General features: G+C 37.2%; 3 protein-coding genes across 7 annotated transcripts; 2 read left to right on the top strand and 1 right to left on the bottom strand.

Moving 5' to 3' along the window:
• The first annotated feature begins 1 nt into the window (after window position 1).
• Window positions 2–6644, top strand: eva1c (eva-1 homolog C (C. elegans)). Of its 3 annotated transcripts, XM_048180851.1 has the most exons (9): window positions 2–54; window positions 623–938; window positions 2290–2486; window positions 2762–2885; window positions 2967–3119; window positions 4511–4654; window positions 5104–5181; window positions 5272–5358; window positions 5810–6644. In XM_048180851.1, the coding sequence occupies exons 2-9, from the start codon at window positions 824–826 to the stop codon at window positions 6223–6225; spliced, it is 1314 nt and encodes a 437-aa protein (XP_048036808.1). In that variant the 5' UTR covers window positions 2–54; window positions 623–823; the 3' UTR covers window positions 6226–6644. The 3 variants fall into 3 exon arrangements, with proteins under 3 accessions (XP_048036808.1, XP_048036807.1, XP_048036809.1); XM_048180850.1 differs by lacking the exon at window positions 2–54 and having other exon boundaries at window positions 74–938; XM_048180852.1 differs by lacking the exon at window positions 2–54 and having other exon boundaries at window positions 808–938; window positions 2406–2486.
• Window positions 6645–6836: 192 nt separating this feature from the next.
• cfap298 (cilia and flagella associated protein 298) lies at window positions 6837–11601 on the bottom strand. Of its 3 annotated transcripts, none has more exons than XM_048180853.1 (8): window positions 11447–11601; window positions 11007–11166; window positions 10571–10738; window positions 9769–9836; window positions 9517–9675; window positions 8974–9105; window positions 7507–7602; window positions 6837–7405 (listed from the first exon to the last, which is right to left on the bottom strand). In XM_048180853.1, the coding sequence occupies exons 2-8, from the start codon at window positions 11143–11145 to the stop codon at window positions 7295–7297; spliced, it is 873 nt and encodes a 290-aa protein (XP_048036810.1). In that variant the 5' UTR covers window positions 11146–11166; window positions 11447–11601; the 3' UTR covers window positions 6837–7294. The 3 variants fall into 3 exon arrangements, with proteins under 3 accessions (XP_048036810.1, XP_048036811.1, XP_048036812.1); XM_048180854.1 differs by having other exon boundaries at window positions 11007–11187; window positions 11447–11542; XM_048180855.1 differs by lacking the exons at window positions 8974–9105; window positions 11447–11601 and having other exon boundaries at window positions 11007–11355.
• Window positions 11602–12051: 450 nt separating this feature from the next.
• On the top strand, window positions 12052–18927 carry si:dkey-18a10.3 (heat shock factor protein). The gene is made up of 12 exons (XM_048180849.1): window positions 12052–12279; window positions 13515–13623; window positions 13805–13935; window positions 14069–14184; window positions 14778–14853; window positions 14933–14994; window positions 15099–15213; window positions 15373–15461; window positions 15626–15766; window positions 17788–17884; window positions 17985–18093; window positions 18242–18927. The coding sequence occupies exons 1-12, from the start codon at window positions 12187–12189 to the stop codon at window positions 18415–18417; spliced, it is 1314 nt and encodes a 437-aa protein (XP_048036806.1). The 5' UTR covers window positions 12052–12186; the 3' UTR covers window positions 18418–18927.
• The last annotated feature ends 415 nt before the right edge of the window (window positions 18928–19342 follow it).

The raw sequence follows: 19342 nt of genomic DNA, 5'->3' as shown, positions 1-19342 counted from the left end.
GCTGCAACGGAGTAACAGTTTCACTTCATTCTCAACCTATGTTCTCAACGCGAGGTTCGTATGGTTTTACTAGAACATTATAAACATGACCAAACTCATACTCGGGCAATGAATTATTTAAACACACGCGCGCGCTATCTCTCTCTCTCTCTCACACACACACACACACACTATAAATAAATATGAATTTATTTTCTCGTAAAACCATCTTTTAAACTATATGTAGACTTAATAAATGCTCAGTGGTCCCAGATGTTTAGCTTCAAAGACATAGAGGGTTCATTGACTATATTAAATATTTTTTATTGTAAAGGAAGTTTAATCAGAGTGCCTCTCGCACTGCCAATTTTAGGCATTCACCGCCACGCCCCGTTCAAATGTGTTATTCCTCAACATCCTCCTCAAAAATCACTTTCTGAGTGTCAATAAACCTCTTGTCACTATTTGAAGTCTTGCTAGGGACCCTAAAATCATCAGCATTCGAATACATAATGCGAATGACGCTGGTTTCAGGCACCACTGACTTGTTGCGCACTTGTTATTTCCCTATAAGCTGCAACACAGTGGCTGCGTCGCTTTGAAATGTTTTCTTTTTGCCTTATATCTTCTGACTTCTTTTTAGGGTGAAACGATTCCGAGGATTTCGCTTTGTTAGAGTTTGGCTTGAAAGGAGTGGGATGTCGAAGTCGCGGTATGAGAATAATATACTTTAGCGGGGAGAGAATCCCTGGCAGGTGAGAGAGACGGGAATTCCTGACAGCCTTTCTCCAGCACGCGCTTGAATGCACGCGGCTTTATGCAGAAATAATTGAAGAATTTGAACATGATCTCAGCGCAGCACCCGAGAAGCTGCCGTGCACCTGGGCTGCGTGTTCAAATACTTTACAGTGTTCTTCTGCTGTGGACCAAAGAAATGTACGGACTCTCGGATTTCTCAAGTGAGTCAATGATGATGAACAATAAGACTATTCATATTTATAAGTACAATATTCAATTACAATAATAATGAAAACCGATTAATATTTACTTTTTTATTAATTTAGTTAAATTGTTGTTTTTAAAGTATACAGTCAAAAATAAATACATGTATGGATCAATGGCAAATCTTTTTTTGATGGTTTCATTCATTTTTAAAAAACATTTATATATATATATATATATATATATATATATATATATATATATATATATACACACACACACACAATATTTTTGATTTAATGGCACTAAAAATGTCAAAAGTAAATCATAAGCTTCCTAATAATTTAATTAATTTAATAAAAGTTTCATAATAATTAATTTAATAAACCATTTATTTTCTAAAATATATAAGTAATATATGTGTGAATATTTGTGCATATATATATATATATATATATATATATATATATATATATATATATATATATACACACACACACACACACTGGACAGTTACTATAGACACTTTTAAAGGTCCCGTTTTTCGTGGTTTTTTGAAGCTTTGGTTGTGTTTATAGTGTGCAATATAACATGTGTTCATGTTTCGCGTGTAAAAAAAACAGTATTTTTCACATAATTTACTTATCTGTATACCGCTGTTTCCACTGTCATAAAAACGGGCTGATGACTTCCTTGTTCTATGAAGTCCCTCCTTCAGAAATACGTAACGAGTTCTGATTGTGCCAGCGGTTCCTGTGTTGTGATTCGACAGCTCTGAGCGCACCGTGCCCGGAAAAGTCACGCCTCTTACCATAATGTGGAGATGCACGCGCTCAGTCAGTGTTATTGTAAACATGTCTTTAATTTGACCCTATCAATTTGAGCCGGAATCAGACCCGGTGATTGGACTGCGGGATGAAAATAACAGCGTTTCGACGACATGGCGACAAACACACTCTACAAACGCAACTCTTGTGTATTCCTGTGGGCGGAGGTTAGTCAAAAAACTGTTTTAGTGACGTCATTAAAGAAGGAAGTAGAGGGATGTAGTCCAAACTGGCCGTTCGATGTAGGCGACTTCTGTTAAATAAAATATCTCGCTTGGCATTGAACTTTGAGCTTTAAAATTTTACAGATTTTATTTATACTACTAACAACAACATTACACACTAACTAAAGTTTGAAACATGGAATCATGAAGAACGGGACCTTTAATGTGAAGCCTCACAAACTTTAATTTAGAAAATAAAAACAAGTTCATTGTAGAAAAGGTGTATCCAAATGATATTTTGCATGTTTTCTGAATCGCATTAATAATGTATATTTAATGAACTTATTAGATCCTCCCTCCCTAACCCCTTTCATTAGATTATCTGTTTAGGATCATCAACAGTCATTCAGCTCAAGCTTGTGATGGAGATCTCCTGCTCCTCAGGTGTCCACGACACTCCACCATAACTATTCAGTCTGCATTTTATGGACAGAGTGAAACCCTTCCCGGGATCGTGCCAGGAATGAGATGCCAATGGCGTAATCACAGCTGTTCTGCTACCACAGCGCTGCAGGTGAAGTTTCATGCTTTCAGGAAAATAGACCTTTAATTGTGCATGCACTAAATGCTAACGTAATAAAGTCATTTTAGTACCTTTTATATAGTCCCACTGAGAAAACAGACCTAAGAGGACTCTATTGTAAGACTAGACTCCTGTGGCAGCCTATCTTTTTCACTTCTGGCTCAGAAAAGATAATGTGTTTTCCAGAATCAGGACAAGGCTACTACATTTTCCCTGCCTTTTGTATAATGTACAGTCTATGGTCTTTGATTGCCCCTCTCTGTTAGAAAGTGCTCTCTGAATGCCAGGGTCATAGAGATTGCCAGTTTCTGGTTAATCATCAAGTCTTTGGCAGAGATCCTTGTCCTGGAACTCCTAAATTCCTCCATGTATCATACAGGTGTAAACCTAGTAAGTATTTCCTCCTTTAAAGCCTTAATTGATTATTTCATCCTCAAATATTTACTCCTCTGCATAATGTTTGTCTTACAGCAGAGCACAAGAAGAGAGTAACATGTGAGGGAGATCGACTTCTGCTACACTGCAAGTATCCAAAAGTGCTGAACATCTACTCAGCAGTTTATGGTAGATCACTGGAGAATGGAAACTTGTGCCCGTCAGAGGAACAAGAACCTCCACCATTTGGTAGGTTTTTGGGTTTAAGTAAGACTTATAGTTAATATTACATTCATTTAATGGTAAAATTAGGCTCTGGGTTAAAAGGATAGTTCACCCAAAAATGAAAATTATTCCATGATTTACTCACCCTCAAGCCATCCTAGGTGTATCTTCTTTCAGACAAACACAATCTGAGATATATTTATAAAATATTCCTTAATCCTCCAAGGTTTATAATGGTTGCAAATGGCTGCCCAGATTCTGAAGACAAAAAATGCATCCATCCATAAAAAAATGAATCCATACGACTCCAGCGAATCAATGCGTTTGTGTAAGACAAGTGTTCTTATATAAAACTTTATAAAGTAAAATAACGAGCTTCTGCCGCGACAGCCATATGCATTCGACGTACGTCCAAAAAGCGCTAACTTCCGCGACGTAGTACACAATGCCATGAGGTTCTACACTATGCCATGACGTACAACGCGTTTATGGCTGTCGCGCCGGAAGTTCGTTATTTTACTTTATAAAGTTTATATTTGTCTTACACAAACGCATCATTTCCCTTCAGAAGGCCTTTATTAACCCCCTGCAGTCATATTTTTTTGTCTTCAGAATTTGAGCAGCCATTCACAACCATTATAAACCTTGGAGGACTAAAGATATTTTAAAATATATCTCAGATTGTGTTCGTCTGAAAGAGGATAGTCATACACCTAGGATGGCTTGAGGCATTTTTGGGTGAACTATCCCTTTAAATGCGTGGTTATCAACTGGCTTGAAGGCATTATCTGATTTCACCAAGTGCAACATGTTCCTGGATCAACATCTTTTGTTGATCCTGGAACAACATTTCAATCAACCAATCAGATTTGAGGGACAAATTTACAGTTTATGTCAAGTTTAGGCTTACAACCAGGTTTAGGTGCTTCTACATCAGTGTTATTCATCTATCATTTCCCTCTGATTTTAGGGATAACTTATGGGTGGGGTTAAGTTTAGGGGTAGGGATATAGTTAGGGTTACCTTTTCAGACTGGAATGTTGTTCCAAGATCAAAAAAACATGTTGCAACTCGCAAAATCAGGACGTGTGGCTTGCAGGTCCCAAATCAATGTAGAATGCAAATAAGTGAAAGTGTCATGTGAAGGCCAAGTATGGTAACCCATACTCAGAATTTGTCCTCTGCATTTTACCCATCTAAGTTAGGGGTAGTGAGTAGTGAACGCACACACACCCGGAGCAGTGGGCAGCCATTTTTAAAAGGGAGGAGACATGTTCATATTTGCATTGTTGAATATGAGTCCATGCAGTCTATTTATAAAGTTCTTCATTTGATTTGAAGGACATTTTGTTTATTTTTGTGGTTTGTACTGCATAATGCATAATTTTATTTAATTTTTTTCTTTATTTTGGCAGAATGTCTTTTTCATGGAGCTGGTGATGTGGTATCCAACATCTGCTATGGCAAACAGAGGTGTTTATTTACCGTAGACCAGGAACATTTCAGAGACCCCTGCCCTCCTGGAACAAAAAAGTATATCACCATCCTCTATGCATGCGGTAGGAATGCTCTCATATCCATCAAAATCTTCCTAAAGCAAAAGCTATTTGAATGTGTTCTTGAATGTTTTGCATGAGGTTTCAGCATGGCATGGCAGATTTTAAATCAGTTTCCCCATTGATTGAGAGCGTGGGAAAAGACTAACATATTGCCTTTGTCTCATCTCCAATTGTTGATTTGCCCGTCTGTTTTCTTCCCGTCTCATGAATTACAAGGAAGACAAAAGTTGTTTGGGAATAAAAGTATGGAATGAGCCTGGCATTTTTAGCTCTCGGTGGCTTCCTGTAAGACTTCCTGTGATTGCTTTGAATGCCAGGCTTTTGTTACTGATTTGAAGGCAGAATCAGTTCACAGGAAAAATAAAGATTACTCATCAGCCTCGCACTGAAAGATCCTAGGAGATACCAGCTGGGAGTTGGTTGGTAACTTGTGCCATGCCTTTTTTCAGTTCCACAAAGTTTACTCAAGGAGGCTGATCCCAGAATTTTCCAAACTACCTCAGTTCCTAACCAGAGCACCAAAGAAGGTGACAGCACACCATTCAGTTCACTTTATATAGAACAAATGTGCAGGTGAATATTCTATTAAACTGTCTTTTTTCATTGTTTGTACGTAGGGGAACACCCAGTTATAAGAAGTTCAAAGTTTCCAGAGAACAGGATTATTGTCAGCAATTCTTTAATGGCATATGGTTACATTACAGGTAAACCAAAAAATATATAAAATATCTTACATTAAACATGCTTGGACATTTTTATGAGCCCATAAAGCAGCACAAATGGAGGGAATATCATTTAAAAAGAAAAGTTTGAATATAAAAATCCTATTCAAAAGAATTTTTATTCAAAATAGTCTATATAAAATATATCAAAATTCTATCATTATTTATTCACCTTCATGTAATTCAAACCATGCTATACGTTTCCCCATGCAATACAAAGAAGAATTTTTAAGAATCTTTAAGCAACTTTTTATCGTATTGTAATTTATTTTATAGAGCTTGACACACAATCAAGAACTGTTATTATACTGAAAATATTCTTCAAGAATCTCCTTTTGTTCCTCTGTAAAAATAACTGCATACGCATGAATGACATGAGAGTAATTTTCATTTTTTGCGAACAATTCTTCACAAGTACTTCTCTTTCTCTCAGAGAATCCGGAGATGGCAGGACTACTCTTCACGTCAAGTGTTTGCGTGGGCCTTCTGATTGTTCTAATAGCTGTTTCAACGCAGCTAACCTGCAGTAGACATCTAAATACACCTAGAACGTTTAGGAAGAGTAGAACAACTAATCTGGAAGAGGAAGAGCCAATGAACCAGGATAATGATGAGGAAGAAGATGACGATGAGAAAGAGTCACTGATGGACAGCTCCAACCTGTCAGAGATAGGCAGGAAGGTGTATTGCTGGGAAGATGTGACATACACCACAGAAGCAGCAGAGATGATGGAGAGGATTGAACGCCGAGAACTTGTGATTCAGGAAATCAGGATGAACGCATACCTCAATGGAAACACATGTATCCTGCATTCATACATGCCAACTATTACACAGAATGTGAAGTAGCTGTGGTTTCAACCAAATGGAGTGAACTTTTTGAATGTTTTCTGTTACCAAAACACTGAAATTAAAGGTGAAGTGTGTAATTTCTGCACCACTAGTGTTACCAAGCGGAACTGCCAAAACTGTCTTCAAACAGGTTTCCTGAACACTCCCCTCATTTGCTATTGGTCAGCCAAAAAAATGGCCCCACCCCAAACTCACACTATTTGTTGAGCTAATGTTGCTGCTGTTGGGCAGCTCAAATAAGTGAAGAATGTTTTGAAAACTCCACATATTCAGTGTTACACTTTGTGAGGGGAATCAATTAACCTCCAATTATCTAATTTTAAGCCATTAAAGAAGTATTTTAACATAAAAAATTACACACATCACCTTTAAGACATTGCCAGGTGCCTTACTTAAAAAAAAAAATCTGGCACAGAGAAGACATAACACAGGGCCAGCAATACCTGACACGTTTTAGTGCTTGAGTGAAGTTAGTTACTTAAGATATTATTCTATTTATCTCAGTAGCTGTTGAATTATGTATGTGGTATTGAAAGTCGATGCTTATTAAGAATGGCAAAACATTTTTAATTAAAAGTGTATTATATTTAAATGTACAATGAAAAAAATGAACACAAATAGAATGTTTTTTTATTACACAACATCACACTCCACTTTCCTCTGACTCTTCTTAGTGAAACCTCATCTCCCGATACTGTAACCTCTCTTCTGCCTTGAGGATACTTTAATGTTCTATAACTCCTTCTCAGCATTCTCCAAATGAACTCTATACAATCCTAAGAGCTGCACAGCAACATCCTGTCTTTAAACAGCATCAAGTTTCAATTGAGTAACTGCCAGAGGCACAGACAAAGAGAGGAAAGGTGTTGCATCCTTTTGCCAGTGAATCAGTACAGAGAAATCTTATGTCTCACGCTTGGCATTACACGCACATTTACATACAGTCACTGTCACATTAATGCCTTTCATATGTAATGAAGGCACCAAATTGCATAAAAACTGCTGTAGAAGAGTCTGTGGTCTCTGATGTGCCAAACAGAAAGTAATTGTGATTTTCTCTGTTAATCTATCGTGGGCCCCATTTGATATTTGTGAGTCCCTGGAACTGCCTTTTTAGGGCCTGCCTATCCGACCAATTGGACTGAAGATGTGTGTCATCATCTGCCTCTTCTAGTTTCTGTGAGCAACAAAAGAAAAAAAAAAAACATGAAACAATGATGAATGCTCTATTATATATTATATATATTATATATATAATTAGTTAGCAGCTCCACTCACTTTCAGTTCTTCCTGCCTCTTGTAATAGTGCAGCATCATCTGTTTTTGTTCGTCTTCACTCACTAGAGGTTCTCTCGCTGGCGCACCCTGGCCTCTCTAAAATGAACATGCAATGAAGGTCATCAGTTTTCATTTCATGGAAAACCAGGGCCAAATGAAATTTTTTGCAGAGAAGTTCAAACACCAGGGGCCAGTTGCATAAACTGCTAAGACTAGTATTACAAGTTAGTCATCAAATTTCCTTCTTTTTTTTTTCCAAGTCATGAACATAAAAATGTGGATTGACAATTTTGATAATGAAAAGTGTGAAATGAAAATGACTGATCACCCCTAACTAACTCCTAGTGTGTCATGCTAGTTCTTAAAGGTGCTAAAGAGGATCTTTTCGTCGACTGAGAAACCAAAGACTGTTAGTGAGTTTTTGAAATGAGCGCATGCATAAGAACAACCCCCCTCCTTCACAGCTCATTTTGAGGGAACGCCTCCCAAAACTCGTGCACGAGTATTGGAACACAAGTGTTTACCACCGGCATTCGCTGTGTCGTGTTAGTGGATTCATTATGTCGGACTCACCACAGGTAACTCACAATCTGCAGTTGTTACTCCTGTCTCCTGACAAAAACATTGCATGCGGCGTCAGTAGAGTGTGGAAAGTTACTGGAGCGCGCAGCCGTGCATGTCTCTCACAAGGAACGTCATGGCAGTGATTGACAAGCCAGAGGGCCAATCGTTTACACGATGATCGCGTAAACGATTGGCTGATGTTTTTAAGGCCCTACCTTGTGCAAAGATGATGTATATTAATATTATTCCTTTCAGTGCACCTAATAGTCTTTTATCAGTTAGTAAACACAGTTTCAAGTAATATTGCAAAAATGTATAAAACAAAACATCCTCTATAGCACCTTTAATGGGATAGCTGACCAAAAAATGAAAATTCTGTCATTAATTACTCACCCTTGTTTCGTTCCAAACCCGTATTTCATTCATCTTCAGAACACAAATGAAGATCTTTTTGATGAAATCTGAGAGCTTTCTGTCCCTCCATAGACAGCTACATAACTGAAACTTTGAAGCTTCAGAAAGTTCATAAAGAGATTGTAAAACTAATTATAAACTATCATATAAAGCAATTGAGTCTCTTCAGAAAATTTGGACTAAACCACTCAATTCATATGGATTAGTTTAACGACCTCTTTATGAACTTTTTGAAGCGTCAAAGGTTCAGTTGCATAGCTGTCTAGACAGCTCTCAGATTTTATCAAAAACATCTTTATTTGTGTTTCGAAGATGAACAAAAGACTTACGGGTTTGGAACGAAATGAGGGAGAGTAATTAATGACAGAATTTTCATTTTTGGGTGAACTATCTCTTTAACATATAACATAATGCCTATGTTTATGCAACTGACCCCAGATCAAGGTCACAAAAAAAAAAAAAACACCAAAATTTACACCGAACACTTACTTTCTGAATTTTCACTATAATTTTCGTTTTCTCATTTTTCCCAACATAATCCTGCAGCTTTTTGCTCCTCTGCAGTTCTTTAGATGCCCACCACAGCTGAGCCTCTTCATCTGGGATCACTTGTAATGAGGCCTGCAGTGGAGAGTATTACAGCTTTTGCTATGTTCATCAAACAAATAAAGAAAATTACATTGGTCTGTTTAATTATTAAAGTTAATATGCCACATGCTAACCCTGTAATGTGCATGTAGTTATTTAAGAGGAACACTCCACCCAAAGATTAAAATTTTTCATTTCAATCATTTACACACCCTAATGTCGTTCCAAAACTGTACGACTTTCTTTTTTCTCCAGAACACAAAAGAAGTTTTTGGGAACCAAACAACAATGGAGGTCATTGACTTCCATTGTATGGACAAAAACATCACAAAGAGATTTTTTGAAATATCTTTTTTTGTTCCACAAAACAAATTCATACAGGTGTGTACAACATGAGGGTAAGTAAATGATGACAGAATTTTAAATTTGGAAAATCTCAGATACCTGTGTTCCAGTAAGATCCTCTTGATTTTCAAACTCCATTCTAATTGGATCATGTGGAGGCAGTCCCATTGGGTAAACTATCATCACAGCTCCTCGCAACTGGTCTAGAGCCTCTTTGACCATATCCATGGTAACACAGACATTTGCTTTTACTTGTTTCTTTAGAGAGAAGAAAATACATTATATCACAAAACATATCAGAAGGGTAAGGTTGAGGTTTAGAAGTATTCTGTAATAAAAACAGCTTCATACGTTTGAGATTAAAGCCTTGGAATCCTCCATTGTTTTCCTTAAAACATCTTTCATCTTCTCGTTTGGAGCTAAACGGAAAGGCAGAGAGAGTTCAGTTATAGCAATTAATGTGGCAATTCAAATTTAAACTTTAAAGGCCCACTGAAGAGTGTTGGAACACGCAGCATTATTCAATGTGTTGACGTAATTTCAACTGAAACAGGAAGACAGGGTGATATATCGAATAGTCCTGCCCCCTTTTTTTTAAATAGCCAATAGCATTTTGTTTATGTTACAGCTCGGCCAGAGCCGTTAGACTCATAATGTCCTTTATATCGTTTATACAGCAGACTGTGCTCGCGTTGCGGCGGTTCATGTGACACTAACGCAAAAACGGACTTCATTCGCGTCAAAGGGAAGCATATTTACACTGTCTGAATCGTTCCCTCTCCTCTATATAGTGCACTATGTGCCATTCACCATATAGAAACTAATAAATGTGTGAACAAATGACCTATTTCAGTCACAGCTTCAGTGTCTGTTTATAGTGTAGGAGGGGCGGGACTTCAGATTCTAAAGAGGATTTGATTGGACCGAAGATTTTTCGAGAAACTGAAGTGCGATGTAATGTCATGAAAATCCGTCATCCATTTTAGCGGAAGTGAGAGACTAAGTTTTGAATGCTTGTATCTCCTAAATGCAAATTTTGTCATTGTATTGGAACACACCAGCTTATTCATAACCTTAAGGCTAATATAATCATACTAAAAGCTAAAAAATTTAAATTTTGATTTCAGGGGGACTTTAAATGTGACATGACTACCATGTCCATTTCGACGTCCAATCTCATCCTTCTTAAACTCAGCACCACCGCTGGGAATGCAGCGGTCTTCCCATTCATCCTTCAGTTTGAGCTCCATGATCTGATCATCGGTCAGACCCTGCATATTTGGTGGAAGAGTGATCCCATGATCTGCCAGCTCTTGAATTTCTATGGAAATACAAATAAAAAGTATCATGGTTGTGATTTAATGAGCAATCAAATGTTTAACTGTCAAAAACACTGAAAGGCACTGCATTTTTACTACACTTGTGAGTAACGTTACTTGACTTCTATCAACTGCCACTTACATAACACATGCATTTTAAAACCTTTTATGTATGAACTCGTCGGTCAAGAACATAAATCTGCCGAACCCAAAGAATGTGAGGCATTTTGCTGTTTTGCACCATAAACATACATAACATCACTGTCATACCAGAGCAGATCCTGTCCACTTTTAATCTTCCATTGTAGATCGCGCTGATCTGCTGGGTCAGTGTCTCAATCGAGACATCCACTGTAGTACTGAAGAGAAACTGACTCTCATCTCCTCGTTTGACGTGCAGCTGAACCATCTCTCACTTGCTGAATCAGTTCTGTGCAGGAATATTATAAATCTGAGATTTGACGGGAAAGTAGATATATAACCACCGGACGACAGACGAGGTATCGCGAACTCGCGCTGCACTGTTTTTGTGTTGCCATGGCACCCACAACATCGCGTTTCAAGAACATTCTAGCATGCTATGCGGGCACGCTGTAGAAAATATTAATTTGAGGCGTGAAATTAAAAATACAGGTAATAGGCAGAATTGAAATAGATAAAGCATGATTTTAAACTAATTTACACTATAAAATTAATTAAAATATACTTACTCTTGATTCAGTACAGCAGCAGAAATGCAGGTAACGCAGAAGCAGCAGCTAGCTATACTATTTCCACAGGAAGTGGCGAATTCAAAATAAAAGCCTCTTCAAACGCGTAGGCTGTTTCTAGTTTAATACATACAAAGTAATTTACTTAATTTAGCACGACTTTAAGTATACAATAAGCACACAAACCCATGCGCACTCATATATATAATATACATGCATGATAAATATTCCATAAAAGATGTAGACAATACCAGATCAAGTTACTCGCTGGTTATTACATAATAATAAAACCATGCTGCTAAACCACAACGACATTAATTCGTCTATTTAGTTTAGACACGTATATGATTTAGCTGTTGTTTATTATAATAATAAAAACACAAAGTCTTATTTAAATATCTATAATACAGTCCAAATCAGACGAATTCAGGTATTTGAGCCAAAGACTATAGTCTTTTGAAAATCTATTTTTATATACCAAAAGTTTATTTAAAGTGAGTGACTATGTAAGACAGGCAGGAAAAATACAAGTACTTAAGTACAAGACTTATGTATACTATAGGGAGCCATGCTCCCGATTGGTGGATGAGGGACAAGGGGGTGTGTCGCAGCAGGAAAATTCACGTGTAGGTCAGCCTGGGACTCTATTTACCTCCTTACAGTCTGCTAATCTAGAGCAGTGTTACATTTATCTTCACGGAAGACAGAAATTTTCTTCATCTCTGATTTTAACAGGAGAGATGAAACACAGTCACAGTGTCCCAGCTTTTGTCAGCAAACTTTGGGCACTTGTAGAGGCTCAGTCAACGAACGACTTGATCTGCTGGAGCCAAGTGAGTATTTTATGCAGAATACAGATTTGAATTAATTTAACTGCTGTTTGTATTAGATAATTATAAGTGGTTCCTTATTTACTGCTTTACGTGTCTTGTATGTAGCAAAGTACAAACAACAAACAATATTAACTCTTCAGAATATAAACTTAAAAATAATAATAAACTCTTCAGAATATCTTATTACTTATTTAGCATTGTTCTGTTTATCTGCCCAGAAGACGTTTATTATGATGTAATCAGGTGCCATATTAGTAATACTTTTAAATGCGCTGTCTGACCTAGTTTACAAAACAGATCCACGTGTACTGTGCTGATGCCGGCGGAGGCAGCTCGCTATTGGTCCACTGTCCGTCCAATCGCTGCTCATTATATTATTAGAACGTACGATCTGTAAGTGTTGAGTTTGGATTGGAACAGTGCGCTCTGAACCGATGCATCATGTGACAGAATGAATTAGAACAGTTTTGGAACGTTGTGCTTCCGTCCGAAAATAGAATGTTTGTCATAAACATCCATCAAAAAAAAAAAAAAAAAAAAAAAAAACCCTCAAATTTTTCTAGTAAAATAAAGTGTTATCTTTATAATCTTAAAGACACTTATGACCATTTAAGTTAGGCTATTTAACAATAATTTTAAAGTGGTGAATTGAAAGTTATAAAGTGTGATTTTTTTAATTACTTCTATTGAATAAATTTATGTATATCAAGTCTTTGTATTATTTATTTGTATATGTATGTAAATATTAAATTATTTGCCTGGAAGTTGTTTTTTATTAACACGACTCCCTCTGGTGGTAAGTATTATATATAACCACCATAAGTATATTATACTGTAATTAATTGGCCTATGTACTATATAAATTATATATTAAAATATGTGTGTGTGTGTGTATATATATATATATATATATATATATATATATATATATATATATATATATATATATATATATATATGTATATTGAAGTATTGCTTTACTAATCTTTAACTAATCATAATTGTTCTTCAAGCTGACATTTGTAACAAATTCTAGTGCTTGAACTAGAGAGCTAAACTGTAATAGAACACAGGAAGCAAACTGACTATAGAAACCTGCGATAAAATATTATGTTCCAGTCCCCTTTAAGTATGAAGTAGTGTTTCCTGCCAGACCAGGGCTCTTCTTTAGAAGTAGTTTGACAAATATAAAGTGATGTAACTCAAACCACATCCGCCTGTTTCCTGTCTGTTAGGATGGCAGCAGTTTTCTTGTCCAGGATGAACAGCGGTTTAGCAGGGAAGTCCTGCCTCTTTACTTCAAACATAGCAACATGACCAGCTTTGTGCGCCAGCTTAACATGTGTAGGTTTTCAGCCAATGATGAAAAGATATACAATGATGATTTTATGTGTGTGTATGTATGTGTATATATATATATATATATATATATATATATATATATATATATATATACACACACACATATATATATATATATATAGCATGATAGATGATACTGTATGTGTCTGACTTCCACTTACAGATGGCTTCCACAAAGTGGTGCATGTGGATGCTGGCTTGCCTAAAGCTGACAGGCAGGTAAATTGTGTTGAATTTCAGCACGAAGACTTCCAGAGAGCTCAGCCTCATCTGTTGGACCTCATCCGCAGGAAGGTGAAGCTGATAAACGTTATCATATGGTGCTTTCGCAGTACTGATACAGCAGTGATATCTGCAAAGCACTCACACGCAGTTGCTATCCCTCACATTCTCTCATGCTGTGTTGTATATGTGATTTCATGACTAGATTTCAGTTAGCCGTGGAGTTGAAGAGGGAGGGCAGTTCTCTCAGTTACTCGTTCAGGTTAGTCATGTCAGAGGCTGGCAAGACTCCTCAGACCTCAAACTCATGGCTTTGTGCAGGTGAGCCTTCCTCCAACACAAGTAAACTATTCATCAGTGTAAACCTACAGTAAACTTCAGCCTCGTTTGTACACTTAAGAGTGGACGTCAGAACTGAAAAGTCAGTTAAATACTCTTATATTTTACACAAACATGTCACACTAAGAAGATTTTTTGAAGAAATATTTTAGGCTGCATTTATTCGATCAAAAAATACAGTAAAAGTAATAACATTATGAAATATTATTATAGTTTAAAATAACTGTTTCTAGTTTAATACATTTTAAAATGTAATTTATTCCAATATGGGCAAAGCAGAAATTATTCTAAAATGCTGCTTTGGTGCTCAAAAACATTTCTCCTTATTAATATTAATATATTAGTACTTTATATTATATTAATATTTTTGTAGAAACCCGGTTTACTTCACATTTTTGAGGATTTTTGGATAAATAGAAAGTTCAAAAGAACAGCATTTATTTGTAATATAAATATTTTGTAACATTATAAATGTCTTTACTGTCACTTTTGGTCAATTTAATGCATCCTTGCTATACTTGATTCTCTACCATGACTAAAAAGCCATTTTTTGAACCGTTTATTCTCTCCTGAAGGGATAACGAAAGTTTGTGGAGAGAACTGGACTCATTAAGACAGAACTATCAGCAGCAGCACAAAATCCTACGCAAGGTAAATGAAAAAGTCCAATTATATATATATATCACTATATGTCACTATATACAACTGATCCTCTGTCACTTCTTTTCAGATTATTAAGTTCATCATCAACATCGTCCAATCAAATGGGATCAAAGGTTGCAAAAGGAGACTGTAAGTTCAAAAAAAAAAAAAAAACCTTAGTCATTCAGATATGTTATTGTTTGCACTTTTCGTTATCTCATCATATACCGCATTTTCTTTCTCCACCCTAACAGCCCCATGATCAACAATTCTGGCGATTTTCAGTCTGCACCGAAATATGCCCGCTCCTTCAGTGTGAATCCCACCCTAAGCACTTCCTCCCTCCAAGAGATCCCTTCGTTGCAAGAGGTACCTCCTAAAATCTTTATTGTTTGACCTACTTGTGGTAAATTATGTGTCATTTGATTTGTGAACTCACTTCATCAGACATGATGCTGTTTAGTTATAAAAGTAGCTCAGTTTCTGTCACATTGACAGTAAGTGACATCACTTTGGGTTTCTGGGCAGCTGGATGTGTCACCCGCTGATGTGTACTCAAATGGTATGATCATCTCTGACATCACCCACCTGTTGGATCAAACACCTGAGCCTAGCAAGTAAGACAGCAAGTATTCTTCATCCTCTACAGGAGTCATGTTTTTGTATAATTATAATGTTTTGAAGTTTTTAAACATTCCTCTTTAATGTGTAAAAAAAAAAAAAAAAAAGGAACTGAAAGTACTTTTCGAAGAACCACACTGGTATCATTTCTGTTTTACAGAGAGCCTGTGACAGAAAGCCTTCCTGTAACTCTCCCCACATTCTTATCTCCCGCCTCCCCGACTCTGCCCTCCATGGAGCTGGCGTTGTCTTTGCTGGATGACCCAGCTGTCCAGGTGTCTGAGGAAACACCTGAGGAAAGGTTAGATGGCAAACTGATAATGTGTGTCATTTATTTTATCATTTGTAACTGATCCCTGTTCTATAAATATCTCTGTACAATATTTTATAGGGTTGCACAATTGAGGAAAAAATCGAATGAGGTTTTCCATGTTACCTGCGCTTGTTTGTAGGGCTGCTCAGTTTGGCCAAAATAAATACAACTGTGAAATTACAATACTAATACTTGTGTCTTAGGGGCCATTTACATGACACCATTTTCAACTAAAAACTAAAAACTTTTTATGCGCTTCAGCCGTTTATTTACACGACAATGGCGTTTTGGGGGCCTAAAAACGCAAACTTTTTGAAAACTGGTTTCAAAGTGCAAGTTTTTGAAAACGATACCATTATTGTCTCTGTGTAAACTACAAAAACATTAATTTATGAAAACTGTCTATAGGCGCGTAGTTGTTCTTTATAAAGTGACATCACCATCTACTGGCCTGGCATGCGTAATACAGTGTTTTTGCGGATCCATGTGAACAGGGATTGTTTTGACAATGTTGTTGTCTGTACACAAAAAAACTTGAAGGAAAAACTTTTCCATTTTAAGTACATCATTGTCGTGTGTTTATTTTCATTTATTTTCAAATGTTAACTACTGAGCTCTTATTTTGACGGAAAACTGCAGGGTTAATGGGTTAGTTCACCCAAAAATGAAAATTCTGTCATTAATTACTCACCCTCATGTAGTTCCACACCCGTAAGACCTTCGTTAATCTTCGGAACACAAATTAAGATATTTTAGTTGAAATCTGATGGCTCCGTGAGACCACATTTCCTCTCTCAAGATCCATAAAGGTACTAAAAACATGTTTAAATCAGTTCATGTGAGTACAGTGGTTCAATATTAATATTATAAAGTGACAAGAATATTTTTGGTGCGCCAAAAAAAACAAAATAACGACTTACTTAGTGATGGCCGATTTCAAAACACTGCTTCAGGAAGCTTCGGAGCACAAATGAATCAGTGTATCGAATCATCGAGTCAGATCGCGTGTCAAACTGCCAATGGCTGAAATCACGTGACTTTGGCGCTCCGAACAGATGATTCGATACACTGATTCATTGTGCTCCGATGCTTCCTGAAGCATTGTTTTGAAATCGTCCATCAATAAATAAGTCGTTATTTTGTTTTTTTTGGCGCATCAAAAATATTCTTGTCGCTTTATAATATTAATATTAAACCACTGTACTCACATGAACTGATTTAAATATGTTTTTAGTACCTTTATGGATCTTGACAGAGGAAGTGTCATTACTCCCTATGCAGGCCTCACTGAGCCATCGGATTTCAACTAAAATATCTTAATTTGTGTTCCAAAGATGAACGAAGGTCTTACGGGTGTGGAACGGCATGAGGGTGAGTAATAAAGGACAGAATTTTCATTTTTTGGTGAACTAACCTTTTAAAGCTTGTCTTTTGTTGGCAACAGGTTTATAAAGACTTCTCATAAAAATCTGGTAAAACTCAGCACAAATATATATTTTAAATAAACCACAGCCTTTGCAATTTGATGGTTGCACTAAGCCGCATCGCATTGATATTATTTTGATTAAATGTTCAGCTATCAAGCGTTAGCGTCAGTTCTGGCAGGTCATGTCAGTCAAGCTCGCATCAGCTGATTCCCAGGTGACTCACATCTACCAATAGGAATACGACGCCTATCACAGCATCCATACATAAGCACCTCAGTATTTTCAGCAGCTAACGCATTTCTCAGGAGCTAATTACCCTCCTCCATCCCCAGCTCCTCCTCTCTTTAGTCAGGATTGGCCTTATGATTCCCCTGAATCAAGACTAATTCTTGAAATATGTGTACATGTTAAATTATTGACATTAATGGTCTGCATATGTTGGTTCGGTTCTGTTTACCCTAAGGGGGTTATTGCTGCTATAACCATACCGCCAATACAAACTCTATGCAATTATCAATCATATTTGACGATAGTGGTCCTGACAGAACTAATATTTCACTCCTCTTCTTCTCTTGAGAGCAGAAATTATGTGTCTGATCCACTGGCGCTAATCGACTCCAGTTTAGCAGCAATCCGCTCCTGCTCTCCACCCTCACCAGACCTGGACAATTTCAGCAAGGTCTGGCTTACAGCATCACACAACAGAGGTTATTACAAGAGCACATTGCTTGAGTTATAGTTAACATGCATATATCTGATGTGTTTCCTGTTCATGTTAGATCCTTAGTCCTGGCTGTCAAGTCTCTACTGTTCAAGACTCCGTCACAGAAACCAAGATCAAACAGAGAAGCCAGAATGAAGCTGATACAACACCTCACACCGACACAGGTACACACACTGTATATACTCCCACGCTTCCTTCTCACACACCGTGCTAGACCCACATGAATCACCTGCACAAAACCACATGAACTCAGATCTTACTCTATTTTTTTTTTCTTCACATTTCCCTGTTCAATATATTGTTTTTGTGCAGTTGTACAGCAGAGAAGCCTGCAACAAAATGCAGACTCCGAGCAGGAGCGCTATGATGGTGGAGAAACTGGAGAGTATTCGGATATTTTACAATCCCTGCTGCAGCTGGCACAGGAAGCGTCCAGCCTCTCCTTCAGTAACACTACACTGCCCTTAGAGCTCTCTTTTGTCATTTAAAATTCTAGTGCATAGATTGCTTTATATTGTGATATGATGTTTTATTAACAAAGTTCAGGAGGAACACGTTCAAATTGCTTATCCATTCAGTACTAGAGGAGGCATAAATATATATATGGCCACCTATGTTCCTCGACAGTTTTCTGAATCCCTTCGCCATCCTGACTCCTCACACTCGCCTGGTTACTATCCTAACCAGAGACACGGGGGGAGTACTCTGGGTTCGGGCCAAATTCCGAGCTCGGAGCCCTCTCCTTGGACAGCACGCCAAATACGCATACTGATTATTTGTAAGAGTGAACTTGTGAAATGGTAGTTGATAGAGAAATTTGCTGTCTGAAATGGTCGAGAGTTGAGAGTTCTGCTATTTGATGAAGGGTTCAGGGGAAAGTTACTTTTAAAAGTAATGCATTGCAATATTGTGTTACTCCCTAAAAAGTAACTGATTGTGTTAGTTACTTTCTATGAAAAGTAATGTGTTACATTACTTTTGCTTTACTTTTTCTCATCTGGGCTGGGCTTGCTTGTTTGTCAAAAAAAAGTTATATATTTTTGGCTAATGTTCACACCAAAAGTGAAATGAACAAGCCTTAGGCTGAAGGAAATGCATATTTACACCTGTACAGTAGAGGGCGCAGCTCAAACAAACCTTTTAGCTGTGCTGCCATTCTGGATTAAAGCAGAACTAAGTAACTTTTTTTTACCTTCATAAATAGTTTTGTCCTTACGATGGTTAATTGACTTGTAGTGGTGTGTTTGAGGCGTGCACTAACTCCATCTGGCACGTCTACACCAGAAAACAGCACTTGCAAGTTGAGCTTCGCCGACCCGACACAATCTCGCCTCATGTTCACGTTCACGCGGGAGTGACAAAATGCTTTACGGTAATTCAAAAACAATGTATATATTGTGACTTTTAAAAATT

This window comes from Megalobrama amblycephala, linkage group LG2, assembly GCF_018812025.1.
Source record: "Megalobrama amblycephala isolate DHTTF-2021 linkage group LG2, ASM1881202v1, whole genome shotgun sequence".
In the NCBI taxonomy this organism is placed as follows: Eukaryota; Metazoa; Chordata; class Actinopteri; order Cypriniformes; family Xenocyprididae; genus Megalobrama; species Megalobrama amblycephala.
Note: the sequence above shows the minus strand (reverse complement) of the source record. Positions and strands in the feature narration are given on the sequence as shown.